This window comes from Sus scrofa, chromosome 6, assembly GCF_054392235.1.
Source record: "Sus scrofa isolate SSC_HxYL_T2T_F1_AM1 chromosome 6, Sscrofa_HxYL_maternal_Yorkshire_Landrace_v2.0, whole genome shotgun sequence".
In the NCBI taxonomy this organism is placed as follows: domain Eukaryota; kingdom Metazoa; phylum Chordata; class Mammalia; order Artiodactyla; family Suidae; genus Sus; species Sus scrofa.
This window is the reverse complement of record NC_139388.1, coordinates 52,417,122-52,433,369: the sequence shown is the minus strand read 5'-3', so window position 1 is coordinate 52,433,369 and position 16,248 is coordinate 52,417,122. Positions and strand designations below refer to the sequence as shown.

The 16,248-nt window shown below is 42.6% G+C and overlaps 2 protein-coding genes across 15 annotated transcripts in view; one reads left to right on the top strand and one right to left on the bottom strand.

The window, feature by feature from the left end:
* CCNP (cyclin P) overlaps nt 1-16,248 on the top strand; it is a 147,411-nt gene that overhangs the window by 123,246 nt on the left and 7,917 nt on the right. For 3 of the 12 annotated variants that reach the window (XR_014806116.1, XR_014806113.1, XR_014806107.1), the window contains exons 1-2: nt 13,345-13,559; nt 15,894-15,947. The gene's annotated coding sequence lies outside the window, so the exon portion shown is untranslated. Of the gene's footprint in view, nt 1-2,842; nt 2,961-3,095; nt 3,213-4,200; nt 4,337-8,350; nt 13,560-15,893; nt 16,215-16,248 lie in introns of those variants that run through there. The other 9 variants (XR_014806114.1, XR_014806108.1, XR_014806115.1 and 6 more) reach the window with 8 other exon arrangements.
* ZNF546 (zinc finger protein 546) lies at nt 1,912-12,686 on the bottom strand. Of its 3 annotated transcripts, XM_021094379.2 has the most exons (5): nt 12,548-12,684; nt 9,046-9,133; nt 7,361-7,487; nt 5,980-6,075; nt 1,912-4,437 (listed from the first exon to the last, which is right to left on the bottom strand). In XM_021094379.2, exons 2-5 carry the CDS (start codon nt 9,052-9,054, stop codon nt 2,324-2,326), a joined length of 2,346 nt encoding a protein of 781 aa, XP_020950038.1. In that variant the 5' UTR covers nt 9,055-9,133; nt 12,548-12,684; the 3' UTR covers nt 1,912-2,323. The 3 variants fall into 3 exon arrangements, with proteins under 3 accessions (XP_020950038.1, XP_020950041.1, XP_084816703.1); XM_021094382.2 differs by lacking the exon at nt 9,046-9,133 and having other exon boundaries at nt 12,548-12,686; XM_084960577.1 differs by lacking the exons at nt 9,046-9,133; nt 12,548-12,684 and adding an exon at nt 8,330-8,457.

Genomic DNA, 16,248 nt, shown 5'->3' with positions numbered 1-16,248 from the left:
CCTCATGGTTCCTAGTCGGATTCGTTAAGCACTGTGCCATGACAGGAACTCCAGTAGTGGACAGTTTTTACAAATTCTTTACATTCATAGGATCTTCCTCTCACATGAATTTACTATTATCACTAATATATGGGATGTGGATTCACATCCCAAAGATATTAGGCATTGCGAATGGGACTTTCTTAGTAAAGTTGGAGATACAATAGGATAACCAAGTTAAGCAAATTTTCTTTATTGTAGGCCTCTTAAGTCCTTTGATAGTTTCGTAATAAAGCTTTTTTTTTTTCCTTAGAAAGGATTTAGTATTCAGAACTTCATAAGTGTCTGTGACCACAGAACATTTCTCAAGTACCATTAAATACTACTGTTCCTGGACATTCTTTTAGATATCTTGGGTTAAGGCACTGGTTATCTATATGTAATATTACAGATATGGCACTGCTGTTAATCTCCTTAGGTGTAAAGTTACATAGTGATTATGTAGGAGGCAGCCTTTATTCTTAGGAGTTGCATGATACAGAGAAATATATATGTGTGTGTGAAATGTCATGATGTCTATATTTATACTCAAATACTACAGAAAAAAATGTCAAAAATTATATAGAAGAAACCAGGTATGACAATGTATTATTGACCAGTGAATCTACAGAGGGCATACCAGTGTGCATTGTACTATTTGTACTTTATTGTACTATTGTACTATATTGTACTTTTATTTTTTTCCTAAATGAACAATGCCTTTTTCATTGTTAATTTCTAATTTGTCATGAATTTGCGGCAAAGCAGACTGTAACATGTCTGCTTTATGAATTATAAAAAGTATCACAGCTCTTCCTGATCCTTCAGAAGCTTTACTCTTATAATCTCCATATCCATCAACTCTAGAGATTTTTTTTTTTAGGGCCGCCCCAACAGCATGTGGAGGTTCCCAGGCAAGGGATCTAATCGGAGCTGGAGCCACCAGCCTACGTCACAGCCACAGCAACACGGGCTCCAAGCCACATCTGCAACCTACAGCACAGCTCATGGAAATGCTGGATCCTTAACCCACTGAGCAAGGCCAAGGATCGAACCCACATCCTCATGGATACTAGTCAGATTTGTTTCTGCTGAGCCATGATGGGAACTCCTTTTTTTTTTTTTTTTTTTTTTTTTGAGATTTCTTTCTCATATTAGTTTTCAGAAATGACTTCTGAATTTTCGAAAGTTTATTTTACTAGATTTCATCCATAATTAACGGTAATTTAAACAAAATGAAAGGTAGTGGACAGTTTTTACAAATTTGGGTCTTCTCGCATGAATTTACTAATATTACTACTACTGCTAATAAAATAATACTTATTGAACAATTCTCTTCTAAAGGTTTTGTTTTTCATTAACATTTTATCCTTTAAGAAAGTATTATCAGAGGAGTTCCCATTGTGGTTCAGCAGGTTAAGAACCCGACTATTATACATAAGGATGTGGGTTTGATCCTTGGCCTCACTCAGTGGGATCCAGTGTTGCTGCAAGCTGTGGTGTAGGTCGAAGATGTGGCTTGGATCTGGTATTGCTGTGGCTATGGCATAGTATAGCAGCAGCTGCAGCTCTGATTTGACTCCTAGCCTGAGAACTTCCATATGCTGCAGGCATGGCCTTAAAAAGAAAAAAAAAAAAAAAAGTATTATTAGGTAAGTACTATCATCATCACTTTAAAACTGAGGCACAGAGGGGAGAAGTGTCTTGCTAATACCACACAGGCAGGGGTGGAATTATAAGAATTATAGTAAAGATGTGCCATGGCTAAAGATCTACCACATCCATCACATTAACAGAATTATCTTCTGTTACAATGCTGTTTATATAAAGTATGGTCCTATGTACTGATTATGGTCCACAGATGGTTTGCTTCTGGTACAGACACTGAGAGCAAACATTTAGAAACATTTATTAAAATATTAGAGTTGATGTAGGTCTATTAAATCCAGTAATTTTAAAAGCGGGGCTTTTGCATCTGTTTTTCTTTCATTTTCCTAGCAATAACATTTCATCGCATCTTGTAAAAGTACCGATGAACCAACAATTTTGGGGTGGGGGGAGAAGCAGGCACCCTTCATCTTGGTTTGAGATGCACTACAACAGTATCATTCTTTAACCAGGACTGGGTGATGCTATAATTTTTCAACTCTTTTAAGTCAATATGTATAATATAAAACTATTTCTGTTAAGTTTTGGGCATGAAGTAAAAGTGGTTCCCTCATGTCCCCTAACAAGTAAAAACTTTCTTAAATTATGAATTCTCTATCATTATAAAAGGCATTTTCTAAAGGCCACTGTATCCTCTTTACATTAGGCATAGAGTTACCTCATTAATATGGTTTCTCTGATGTAAAGTGAGTTGATCACTACGAATAAAGGCTTTCCCACATTCTTTACATTTATAGGGCCTCTCACCAGTATGAATTCTGTGGTGTCGTGTAAGTTCTGACTTAACACTAAAGGCCTTCTCACATTCTTGACATTTATAGGGTTTCTCACCAGTGTGAACTGTGTGATGTCGAGTAAGTTCTGCCTGAAGACGAAAGGCATCCCCACATTCTTTGCACCCATAAGGTTTCTCACCAGTATGAAGTCTAAAATGTTGAGTCAGGTGATACCTGCGACTAAAAGTCTTTCCACATTCCTTACATTCATACGGAATCTCACCAGTGTGAATTCTTTGATGTAAGGTAAGTTGATAACTACAAATAAAAGCCTCCCCACATTCATTACATCTGTAGGGTTTCTCACCAGTATGGATTCTGTGATGTTGAGTGAGATGATAGTGACGACTAAAGGTTTTCCCACACTCTTTACATTCATAGGGTTTCTCACCAGTATGAATTCTGTGATGCTGAGTAAGATGATTGCTACGAATAAAGGCTTTCCCACATTCCTGACATTTATAGGGCTTTTCGCCAGTATGAATTCTGCGATGCTGAGTAAGTTCTGTTTGAAAGCGAAAGACCTTCCCACATTCTTTACATAAATAGGGTTTTTCACCAGTATGAATTTTATAATGTTGAGTAAGATTGTAGCGGCGACTAAAAATCTTCCCACATTCCTTGCATTCATAGGTATTCTCATTGGTGTGAATTCGCTGGTGTGAAATAAGTTGATTGCTACGAATAAAGGCCTTTCCACATTCCTTACATTCATATGGTTTCTCACAAGTATGAATTCTGTGATGTCGGGTAAGTTCTGCTTGAAGACGAAAAGCCTTCCCACATTCTTTACATCCATAGGGTTTCTCACCAGTATGAATTCTATAATGTTGAGTAAGATGGTAGCGACTACTGAAGGTTTTCCCACACTCCTTACATTCATAGGGAATCTCACCAGTATGAGCTCTCAGATGTAAAGTAAGTTGATAGCCACAAATAAAGGCCTTCCCACATTCCTTACATTCATAGGGTTTCTCTCCAGTATGAATTCTACAGTGACGAGTAAGTTCTGTTTGGAGACGAAAGGCTTTTCCACATTCTTTACATTCATAGGGTTTCTCACCAGTGTGAATTCTATGATGTCTAGTAAGTTCTGCGTGAAAACTAAATGACTTACCACATTCTTTACATTCATAGGGTTTGTCACCAGTATGAATTTTCTGATGTTGAACAAGGTATGAGCCATGACTGAAGGCTTTCCCACAGTCATTACATTTATAGGGTTTTACACCAGTATGAATTTTCTGATGTTGACTAATATGCCGTTGTACCCTAAAGGTCTTTCCACAAATCTTACATTTGTAAGGCCTCTCACCTGTATGAATTCTTTGATGTTCAGTGAGTTGATAATGAAGTCTAAAGGTCTTCCCACAGTCTTTACATTCATAAGGTCTCTCGCCAGCATGAATTGTCTGGTGTACTTTAAGGTCTCGAACACGACTAAAGGCCTTTCCACATTCCTTACACGCATGGGGTTTCACACCAGAATGTATTCTCTTATGTTCAGTAAGGTGATAATGAAGTCTAAAGGTCTTCCCACAGTTGTTACATTCATAGGGTCTCTCCCCAGCATGAATTGTCTGATGTACTCTAAGGTCCCCTACACGACAAAAGGCCTTTCCACATTCCTTACATTTATAGGGTCTCTCACCAGTATGAATTCTTAGATGTTGAATAAGGTATGACTGTTGTCTAAAAGCCTTCCTACATTCCTTACATTCGTATGATTTCTCTATAGCATGAATTTTCTGATGTAGAGGAAGAGATATATGTTTTTGGATTATCATTTGACGGGCGCATTTCATCTGATGTCCTTGCCTTCCGAACTCATGTTTACACTGCATGTCATTTCTGAAAGTGGTGTCTTCATGCATGTAAGTTTTGCTTTTGTTCACTATCTTCAACTGAGATAAATATATTTCACAAATATCCTTTTCTGGAAATAACTTATTGGTGACATACTTAGACTCCAAATCTGAAAAATAAGCAAAAAGGAAACAAATGTTGTGATTTTTCTACGTAGAGGGTGGAATAAGGGATTGCATCTCCTAGTCAAAATAAAAGACTAAAACCGAAACACATTAGAGGTAAAGGTTTAGGAGTTCCCGTCGTGGTTCAGTGGCTAACGAATCCTACTAGGAACCATGAGGTTGTGGGTTTGATCCCTGGCCTCGCTCAGTGGGTTAAGGATCTGGCATTGCCATGAACTGTGGTGTAGGTTGCAGATGTGGCTCGGATCCCGCGTTGCCGTGAGCTGTGGCGTAGGCTGGTGGCTACAGCTCCGATTAGACCCCTAGCCTAGGAACCTCCATATGCCTTGGGTGCAGCCCTAGAAAAAGGCAAAAAGACAAAAAAAAAAAAAAAAGTAAAGGTTTAGAGCAGGGGTCAGCAAACTTTTCTGTAAAGAGCCAGGGAATAAAAATTTTATCTTTTGTAAAACCTGTGGTCTTTGTCACAATTATTCATCTCTGCTGTTACAGCTCAAAGGCAGACACTGATAGTATGGAATTGAATAATTGTAGCTATGTTGTAATACCACTTTATTTATGGAAACTGAACTTTGAATTTCATAAAGTGTTTATGTCACAAAATATTCATTTTTTGATTTTTTTTCCAACCACAAAAATGTAAAATCCAGGGTTAGCCTGTGAGCCATACAAAAGCAGATGGTAGGCAATAAGGTCCTCCAGCTTTAGTTTGCTGGATCCTGACTTAGAGAACTCTAAGTTGTTGTAGTTCAATCTGAATCAAGGAAAAGACATCAGAAAATATGTCTCTAAAAGAGGATAAAATAAGTGACCAAAGGAACAAGTTAAGGCAGTGCCTTCCTACTTGGGATGGATGTACTGCTCTGCAGGCAGCAACCCAGATAAATGGAATCAAAATCTGTAGGAACAAATCCTGAATGTCTACACTTTTTATATTTTTCATCAGATGATTCTGAGGCAGACCATTTTGAGAATCTGTTGATTGTTTTCCCAAATGTTTCTCCTTACTCTTAGAAAAAAATTACCAAAGATAAAGATGTTACCACCCATATTGCCTTGCTTATCTGTACCAGTGTCTCCTTTGCTAAAACACCACCACCTCCATGATGGTAGGAACCTATATCAATAGGACCCAGACTCAAACACAGTGCTGATTTCAAGTAAATAGCAAACAGGTGTTGAGTAAAATAATTTTAGACAATGGAGAAATAAATAGAAGTGTAACTATAAAGAAGGACTTGGAAACATAGGTAAAATGGTTCTCACTGGGGAAGACAGAGGGCAGTTTCCTCTTTGAAATGGGAGGGAAACAGAAAAGAAACAAGGAGATGCCAAGTGGCGGTAGAGATGAACTGCCTTTGGGAGCTCATGTTGAGAGGATTCTGATGTTTTCTCAGATGTCAGGCCTTTTCTCCACAGGCCATGGGCCCTCCAAAGGAGCCCGAACATCTCAGGGGCGAGCCTCTCCCTGACCAGAGAGGGCTGTAACCTGTGAGGGCATCCCTCTTGTCTAATTTGCCATCACTCACCTGTGTACCAATTTCTTGTTCCTTCTCTCATTACCACCCAGGGCTCTTTCTCTTGCTCCAGCAAAGTAATCACGTCTGGCTTAGGAGTGGGACATCCTGCTCACAGGAAAGAAATGCCACATGATTTTGAACAAACAAAAAACTCTGAGTTCAAAATGACTTAATTTATACTTGGTTATGTTTATATTAAACTGCAGGTCAAAATTATATTTGATAAAATGAAAAAGGCTATTGAAGAATATTGTCATTTAGATGGACTCAGATCATAGGACTAAAGAGACCAGACAGGGGAGAGAAAAGTCTGGCTCTGCTGCTTGCATTTTTTTTTTTTTTTTTTTTTTTTAAGGCTGCACCCACGGCATACGGAAGTTCCCAGGCTAGGGGTCAAATTGGAGCTACAGCTGCCTGTTTACACCAAAGCCACAGCAACGTTGTGATCTATACCACAGCTCATGGCAACGCCAGATCCTTAACCCACTGATCAAGGCCAGGGATCGAAACCAAGTCCTCGTGGATCCTAGTTAGGTTCTTTACCTCTGAGCCATGACAGGAACTCCTGGTTCTGCTTTTAAAGGGAGTTTAGAGAGGGGTTGAGAACTCAGACTCTGGAGCACTATGGTCTGGGTTCAGATCCTCTGGAACCTACTAGCTCTTCCTTTTTTCAGGTGTTAGGCTTTTATCAAGTGGAAATGGGGCTAATATTAACTACTTCATAGGGCTCTTGGGAGAATTAAATGGATTAATATATCTAAGAGTTTACAAGGATGCCTAGATGTGGTATTACTGTTATTATTTTATTAAAAGAAAAATACTGTTTCCTAAAACACTTCCAAATTCTTCCTCAGAATTCTTTCAACAGAAAATATAAGATTCACAGACCAGACATTTCAGCCACAAAGAAGGTTAAAGAGTATATGTCTCTTATAGGATGGGATGTGTTTGCTTGAATTTTAAGTGGATACTGTTAATTCATCTACCACTGTATAAACTGTACAGGTTCATTTGATGGTGACAAAAACCCAGAACCCTGAGACTAGATGATCTCTGTGCAGGTAGGCCAGACCTGAACAGTTACAAGAATTCCAAGTATACATATTATATGACACCTGGCTCCTCTGAGAAAGTTGTACAACTCAAATATGGGAATCATTTAGAAAAACAGGCAACTGTCGGAAGGGCCAGAGGGAGGAGGGAAGGTCACTAAATGATGGGGAGGGTGGGCTGAACCACGTGCCCATTTCCAACCCAATACTGCGCAAACCACTTCTTTTGAAATAGGAGACAGACATTCAGCTGGTGTCTTAAAAGAGCTCTGAAATTTAACAATGGAGAAAACAGGTACTCCGGAAACCAGATTTAAGTGATTTGCAGATATCCTTACCCAATGAGACCAAGTTTCTGTAGTTCTCCAGCATCACTTCCCTGAACAAGGCCCTCTGATCCAGGTCCAGGCATTCCCACTCCTCCTGGGAGAGGTCTATGGCCACGTCCGTGAATGACAAGGACATCTAAAATGACAGACTCATGTATTACAAACATCGTTTTAAATGTATTTCAAGATGGAAAACTGCTTTGCAGGAAAGAGAAAACAGTACAGCAAGCAGTAAACTGGGGTTCAAGCCCATTACACATAGGGAAGAAACAGAAACTCAGTTATTTCTAGAGTAGAGTGGCGGAGTTCCCTTGTGGCTCAGTGGGTTAAGTACCCAGCATTCTCACTGCCACAGCTTGGGTCCCTACTCTGGTGGGGTTTGGTGCATGCGTGGCCAAAAGGAAAAAAAAAAAAGATTAAAGTGGAATGGCTATGTGTTCCCCACCCCAGTGGCATATGGACATTCCCAGGCCAGGGATGGAACCTGTGCCACAGCAGCGACCTACTGCAGTGACAACACCAGATCCTTAACCCACTGAGACACAAGGGAAATCCTATGTGCTTTTAAAGACCACTGTTAGTACAAGGATACCCTTGGTATAGGAAATGTCCTGTACACCATGGGGAAAATGCATGAATAGAATAATCAAGGTTTCCCAATGAAATGAAATCACATAAATAAGTACACTGCCTATTATGTGCCTGCATTTTAAGTTCTGAATAGATATGAATTCTGTTCTCTCTTCCCTTCAAGGAATTTGTAAAAAAAAAAAAAAAAAGTAATGAATTGTTTTTCTTGAACGTACTCTACAATCTCTATCTTAGAAAATAGGACTTGATTGACATTTGATTTAATCAAAATTCAGGTTCATTACATAAAACAATGTCATAAGCGGTTTTCCTTGTCATAACAAATGACAAACTTTAGTTCATTTATGTACTATCTGGCTCATCATGCATCTTGTAGCTCTATCAGACCTGTCCTTCTGTCATCCTTAGGCATTTCGGGGGGACGAGACATCTGAGGTCTTCCCCAGTTCCCACAGCTTTCTTCATTCCCCCTGAGCAGTCCAGCGGATCCCTCAGGAGCCCTCATCTTGCTCCGGAGCTGGAGGATGCCGCTGTGGGACGATCTGCGACATACAGACATCACTAGAGACCAGCACCCCTTCTCAACCACGAAATTGACTTCTGTCCTATTGCTCATCCCTCAGGGGACCCCCTGGATGAATCCCTGAAATCCCCACATGAAGGCCTCAGCTGCACTCCAGTCTGCTCCTACCCGTCTCTCCAGATGGGAGCTCTTGCCACGTGCCGAATGCTCCACACTGAATACCACCTTCTCACTCAGCAAAACTCGGGTCTGTGGAGTCTAAAGGGGTCATCATCTCTGTGTCACGGAAGCATGACTCTAACAAGGGACGTTCAAGTGCCTTCCTCAAGCACCTTTACCCTTCCCTGCTCCATCATGCTCCTGAGAGAGTCGGGGGCACTTGGAGAGGTGAACACAGGTGGGAGGCAAGCCGGGTAAACAGGAGGCCACTCGGTTGTGTGGCACCATCCTTCACTGTGATCGGAGTAACTCCGGGCAACTTCAGCAACAGGGTCGCCTCAGGAAGGAAGTCTCAGGATAATAAGAAGGATCACATGCATTCAAAACCACAAGACTTCGAGGAGGAGAGGCGTGAACTTACATGGGCCATGGTTCTGGAGCTGCAAGAACTTGTTAGTGCTCTTTGGGCTTCCTCCGCTGGAAAAGCTCAGAGTCCGGAGAGGCCAGGGCTGAGAGAGGAACACGAGGCTTTGAGACCATGCGGGTCTCAAATCTCTAAAGGACTTGAGTTACTACCATCCTGTTTTGCCTTCTTCCTACTTTCATCTCCACATATGGTGCCCCACATGCAAATCAAAAGAGACACGAGGGAGCGTGGGTGAAGCCAAACCCTCTCTGTGCCACAGTGAACCACCTGCACAAGTGCAGATATCGAGCAGCGGCCTCCTGTTTGAGGCCAGACGCGCACCCTGCAGAAGGGTCTCTAGCCCGCCTCAACTTCTGCAGCAGTACCACTCGTCTCCCTTTGAATCTAACATTATTAGAATAGGAAGTTGTGCTATCCAAAATGATCGCCACCTAGGGGTGTTTAAATCAAAGTTTAAATTAAGTAAAATTAAATGAATGTAAAAGTTCTGTTACTCAGGTGCACCAGCCACATTTCAGGTGCTCAACAGCCTCATGTGGAGGCTGCAAATGGAGAATGCAAATATAATGGAGAATGCAAACATAAATTATATCCGTCACCAAAGAGCGTTCTGCTGGACAGAGGTGGTATGACGCATACAGCATAAAATCCCCTTCTCACCACAGAGTTCCCCTGGATGCAGAATAATTTGATCAAAACCTGACAGAGTTAGCTAGAGAAAGAATATCTCCTTCCTATGAATTCCCAAGGCATGTGACCTGAATTTCCCTAGTAGCTTTTACTGCCTCTTCTCTCATGCTTATTCAGTCCATTCTGACTTTATATCATTTGCTGTATTACAGGAGACTTACGGGAGTAACTGTGTTTTCAGGGCTTGTAAATTACTATCATTAGATTCAGCATAGTTTGAGCCTGTGTGACTGAGACTTGACTAATATTCCATTTTAGGCAGATTTTCTTAGGAAATGGCCAAAAAAGCAAACTAAGATACATGCAGAAGATGTTTATCACATGACAACTTAGAATAACCAACTGTTAATAATATAAATGGCTATAGGAGTCGCCAAGTTAAATTAAGGTCAGTTATGATGGCATACTAAGGCCTCATTAATACTGATGACATTGGTCCATATTTATAGCCGAAGAAAGACATTCCTAAGGAATGACTGACTGATACAGGCAAATTAAAGATGTAAAATTATGGGAGGAATGATAATGTAATTAATAACACAGACTCTGCTGTCAGATTTCCAAAATGTGAATTCTAGTCTAACAGCTACCAACTTCTCAGTTTATTGGTAAACAGGATAAGAAAATCACTGTGTCCTACAGTTGTCATGAAGATTGGGATGTTACATAGACACCATTTAATGACATTATAATTACGAAATAAAAGTTAGTATTATTATGTAACGTACTTCATTCTACTGTTATTAGATGAAATTCTTTGCTACTTTTTTTTTGCTTTTGGGGGCCATTCCTGCAGCACATGGAGGTTCCCAGGCTAGGGGTTGAATTGGAGCTGCAGCTGCCGCCACAGCCACAGCAATGCAGGATCTAAGCTGCGTCTTCGACCCACACCAAAGCTCACTGCAATGCAGGATCCTTAACCCACTGAGTGAGACCAGGGATCAGCCCGCATCCTCATGGATACATCCACTCAGCCACAATGGGAACTCCCTACTTTCTTTTTTCATAGTAAAATTTGAGTCTCATGCCCACTCTTTTTTATAATGACATTGCACATATTTTAAAGCCAAGGCTTGGATGTGAAATTAGTTTTAACTAACGATACTAACAAAACAGATTTTCAGAAATCTAACCAAGAAATCTCTCCTTGTATTTGCAGCTATAAAGAGGAGACACATTCTTTGACATAAACCTAAGAAAAAGAATGTAATAAGACATTAAATGCAGTACCGGAGGTTCAGTCTTTTCCTTCTGTCTTATGTAAAGATTCACATGAATATTTATAGTTATTACATCTTATTTTGTTTCCTACTATTATAAATCTGTCTTCCAAAATGTTATTTGCATTAAAAGATTCTTGGACAGGAAAAGTGATTGCCATGTCCTGTGAAAACAAACTTAAAAATCTAAAAAAAAGTATCCTGAAGGGCTACCTTATTTGATAAATTGTGCTATCTGAATTGCTCTTAATTAATTTAGGTAACACTAAACTGTGGGAATTTGGTGCTGTAAGTACTTGGAAAGTTTATCACTCTAGAGGGGGTCACTGGCACTTTCCTCTTCTTCCATATTCATGGAGGTAAAAGAAACCTATGGTTTGGATTCATAGAGTTAACGTTTTCTAATGGGAGTTGAGTCTATGTCCTTTGAGTGCTCAAGTAGAACAGTTTCTATTCTGCACACAAACACATACACACCACACATATACAGGTGCAGAAAAATGTGCTAAAATAAACCTCCCCAAATATTACTGGTGATGCTATTTTAACTTTCTTTTTTATAAGTCCCTCATGACCTTCTTAGCACAGTGGGCAGTGCATCAATCTCATATAAGTCTCTCATGTAATATAACTGAATAACTGATTGTTTTTTTCAAAAAGCAAGCATTAATTCCATAATCTTATGTATACAATCTATACCCAATTTTTTTTTAAATCTTAGAAGCAATTCTGTTTGACATGTGTGGGAATAGTAAGGGAATCAGTGTGACCATTTTAAATAAAGCCTACCAATTCTTGAACATTCTTCATTACAATAAGATCTTTTTACTGACAAGTTCTTCCCTGAATGGACATGTCAGGTGAGGGGAGTGTGTAGACTAAATAAGAAAATATGGGCAAAACAGAACAGGTTTTGGTTCTCTTTCTCCACTGAATAATCTATTGAAATACTGCTTTGGGAGTTTCCGCTGTGGTGCAGTGGGTTAAGAATCAAACTGCAGCAACTCGGGTCGCTGCGTTGGCGCCACAGGTTCCCTCCTCAGCCCAGCACAGTGAGTTAAGGGATCCTGCATTGCCAGAGGTGTGGCAGTGGTGCCAGTTGCAGCTGGGATTCAGTCCCTGGCCCAGGAACTTCCATATGCTGTGGGATCGGCCACAAAAAATATATATATCACTGGATATAACCCTTGTAAAATGTCTCTGAATCTCAATAATAATAAATGGCACTCATAAAATTTGAGCATTATTGTTCATCACAATGACTATTTCTTTACTCATATTGTTCATTTTTCTTTTGACAACCTTTCTTTCTTCTTTTTTCTTTTTTAAGAGCACACCCATGGCACTGGACACTTCAGAAAAAAATGCAAATATTTCCATGTACTAAAAGCAAAAATGCATTTATGAACAAAGAGGAAGTAGAAACTCACCTGATCTGTACTTTCAATGTGCAACAATTTTCCCTTTCTCCCCAGGATCCCCTTGTGAAGAATGGCAGAACTGGATAAGAAGGAAATCGGGAGACACCAGGCCTTTCTTAGAGCTGAGACAGAGAAGGGACCCTCTAGGGCCACATCAGCACTCACCTCACACATACGGACCGGATGGGAGAAGGAGGCTGGAACTTGTCTTTGAAATCACAGCAGCTTCCTAGAATCCGAGGTATGGGAATGCTGCGGTTCCTGAAAAATGTAGCAGCAACCGCAGCGCCTGAAGTAGGAACGCTTCCCATCATTTCATCCCAGGAATCTGTCTCCGAGACAATTCTAGCTTCAATAGCCCCATCCTTTGTCCAGGACTGTGCCTTCTTGCTGGGAAACTTCCTCCTAGGGCCTTCATCTTATTGGACTTTCCTCTTGAGGACAGCTCTGTGCCGACACCCAGGGCTGTGAGGGGAGGGTGGGGAAAGCAGCAGGAGTGTGGGTCCGTGACGCTCACCACTGAGGCAAGCACCAGTATCAGACTGACAACCGCGCACGCCGACAGGAGCCCCGATTCGGTCCTGCTAAGTGTGGGTGTGCAGGCGCGCGCAAACACACACACGCACTACACACAGCCTATCACACTCAGACACACGATCCTCCTCTGCTCCTCCAGCCCCCACAGGCCCGAGGCTGCAAACACAATGGGCCCGGGGCTCCACACTTTGGGGGCAGCTCCACTCCCACCCCTACCCCAGGTGAGTCCCGCTCCGCCTCGCCTGGCTCCCACTTCTCCCCAGGATTCCATTAACTCACCTGCGGTGGCTGAGCCACCCAGAACGCCCGGTTGAGGGCCCTCAGGGTCCAAGTTTACGCCTCCCCTGGGGCTTCTGGGAAATGTAGTCCACAGCCGGAAGGCGATGTGCTCGGGCTTTGAGTGCGCAGGCGTATGTGCGCCGCGCGGATCTGGCGTCTCTGGTCGCCCCGCGGAGACCGCTGACCAGCGTTGTAAGCCGAGCGACCTCCCGACGGGAGCGGTCCGGCAGGTGCGAGCCTCTCGGGACCCTCAGAGTGCTGCGCCGCCGAGTGCAGCCGTGGGTGCAGCCCTGAGGCCAAGCGCGTAGGGACGGATTCTGTCGGTTTCTTCCCTGAGGTAGTCTGGGCGCCTGGTGCACAGGTGTGTGGCCCATCGTACCTGGCTTCGTGAGCCTGTGTGTGTGTGTGTGTGCCCCGCTGTGAGGGCTTCGGCACCTACTGCGCGTCTGGCTGAGAGTGAGCTGTGTCCCTGCATGTAACTCTTTGGGGAAGGGACGGTGTGCGCCTGAAGCGGCATTCGAGGGTGATTCGTACCTGAGCATGGCGGGGAGTGGCGCGGCGGGGACTGTGGGCGTGCGGGGCTGTGACCGGGTGATGTGTGTGTGTGTGTGTGTGTGTGTGTGTGTGTGTGTGTGTGTGAGGGGCTGGGTGTGCGGGGCGCTGTGTGACTGCGGCAGTTGAGTGGCGGGTGCAAGCGGGGCTATGTGAAACGTGGGTGTGTGATCTACATATGTGCTGACTGGGTGTGTGTGACCGTGTGCAGCCACAGACAGATTATAAAGACAATATGTTGCATCTTCTTGCAGCATCAGCTGTTATTTCAAGATTTGGAGCAAAGATTTGCGATTTATCTGTCGAATAATTTTGCCTTTTTGTATAGAATCACATGAAGTTTTTTCATAGACAAAAACACAAACTGTGGGAACTTCTACAAATTTTTAAAAATTATTATCTTTTCATCATAGCCAGTTTACAGTGTTCTGTCAATTTTCTACTGTACACCGAGGTGACCCAGTCACACGTACATATATACATCCCGTTTCTCACATTTTCATGCTCCATCATAACATGGGAACTTTTTTAAAATTTGAGGGAATTCTTTCTACCCTTCTGTGCTGTTAGGAGTGTCTGGCAGATCAATTTGAGAATCTCAGACTGAGGAGATAGCTTTATGCCTAGAAAGGCACTGTGCCATAGAATCATGAGTGGGCAGTTAGAGTCTGATGCTAACACATTTGTCCCTTTCTCTTCCCTTCCCTTTGTGAGCAGTTCAGCCCTAAAGCCATAGGATGGGCTTTAGAGCGGGTCTTGGCGCCAGAGCAGGGTGAGGAGGGTGTTGAGGCAGGGAGTAGCTAGGTGCTGACTGAAGGGCTTATTAGGGGTAATGCAAATGGTTACACCCTCTGGTATGGGAGTGTTAACCTGAGCAGCAGCATAAGGAGGGCATCCACACTGGAGGAATGCCCTACAGGGGACTTCAGAGCTCAGGCTGGGTGAGGAAGGCTGTGGCTACCTGTGGAGCCCAAGTGGGGGTGTTGGAGACGCTGATATTGGTTGAATAGGAGAGTGGATGTCAGAACCCAAGTGGTATGGGGAGAGCATCTGTGTGGGAAAGGCCATTGCAGCAGTGATAGGAGTTTGTTACATGTGATGGAGGCTGGGATGGGGGTGCTGATCAAAAAGTAAAAATATCAAGTGCAATGGGAGCAGCCAGGCTTCTCGCTGTCTGAGAAATTGCAGATATGGAAAAGGAGAAAACTGGAATGAGTCTTGTGATGGTGGGTTGAAACTAGATGTACATACAACTATTATTCATCTGGATCGACATACAAATAAAATCAGCAAGTGCTGGGCCACTGAGGTCACCTCTGGGGAGAGGCCTGGCCCTCCCTTGCGGGGCTCTGGGTTCAGCATCTGCCTGGCCTGATGTGTCCCGGCTTCAGCAGGAAGAGTCCACTGGAAACACCTGTCCTATCACATAAAACAGTAAATACACCTTAAATTCCTGAAGAAAAGGCAAAATGCACAAGTAACACATGGGGATAATTTGTGAGGATGAGTAAAAACATGGTGCAGTCATGAGGACACTGAACACCATCTTCTGGCATCTTAGGCTTCTTCATCATCCTCTCCCTCTGAGGCTGATATGGAAGCCTATGTTTGAATCATCTGGGATGGCTGCAGTGTGATCTGGGCCGTCATGACCTGGTTTCTGGACTTGCAGACAGCGGTGACGTTTGTCATGTTGCCACACTGCTACACAGTCATTTTTGATCAACAGAGTCCTTGCAAACTACTTGGCAGAACATGCTCTGTAGTCTGATCTGAGCTATGCTTATGGATCCTGCTTATACTCAGAGCAAGTGCTATTGAAGAGCACATGAAACTGAGGAAATGACTGCCATGTGTCCACACTGTTGCTGTATCAGGCCAGGGTGCACTCACCATGGCAGTAACTGCAAATGTATTCAGAAAATGGATCACTGCCTGTGGGCAAATAGTTGTGTAGGAATTTCTTTTTCTGTGGCAACCTAACCCCTGGTCCTTGGATGATGTTTACACAAGTGTTCTGTTTATAGTAAGTTATTACACAATACATTTTTATTTGGGGCACCTTTATGTGTATTATTTTTACAATGAAAACAGTTAAAAACAGATTTGCATATGTTTGAATTTTTTTTTCTCATCCTTGCAGAGTGGAACAGAGAAAAAAGGAAAATGCTTGCTTTAAAGATTCTACTTCCAAAAGGTATGAGTGCCTAGGCTCTTCAGCAAAGTGGCCCCTTTCTTGCAACATGGTAGTATGTAATTGAGTATCGAAAAAAAGCAGCCCCTGAGATGCAAAAACTGACCTGCCACTTACAGGTAAGCCTCAGTGGTATTGAAAGCTGGTCTGGGAGTTCCCGTCGTGGCGCAGTGGTTAATGAATCCGACTAGGAATCATGAGGTTGCGGGTTCGGTCCCCACCCTTGCTCAGTGGGTTAACGATCCGGCGTTGCTGTGAGCTGTGGTGTAGGTTGCAGACACAGCTTGGATCCCGAGTTGCTGTG

What these genes read in the sequence shown, in the direction of transcription:
- ZNF546 (XM_084960577.1), bottom strand. Translation starts at nt 8,407, where the DNA reads ATGAAGAAAGCTGTGGGAACTGGGGAAGACCTCAGATGTCTCGTCCCC. An exon ending in TAAGGATGACAGAAGGACAG is followed by an intron (nt 7,488 to 8,329) that starts GTCTGATAGAGC and finishes CTGTCATTTTAG; the next exon opens with ATGTCCTTGTCATTCACGGA. An exon ending in AACAAGAAATTGGTACACAG is followed by an intron (nt 4,438 to 5,979) that starts GTGAGTGATGGC and finishes CTTATTTTTCAG; the next exon opens with ATTTGGAGTCTAAGTATGTC.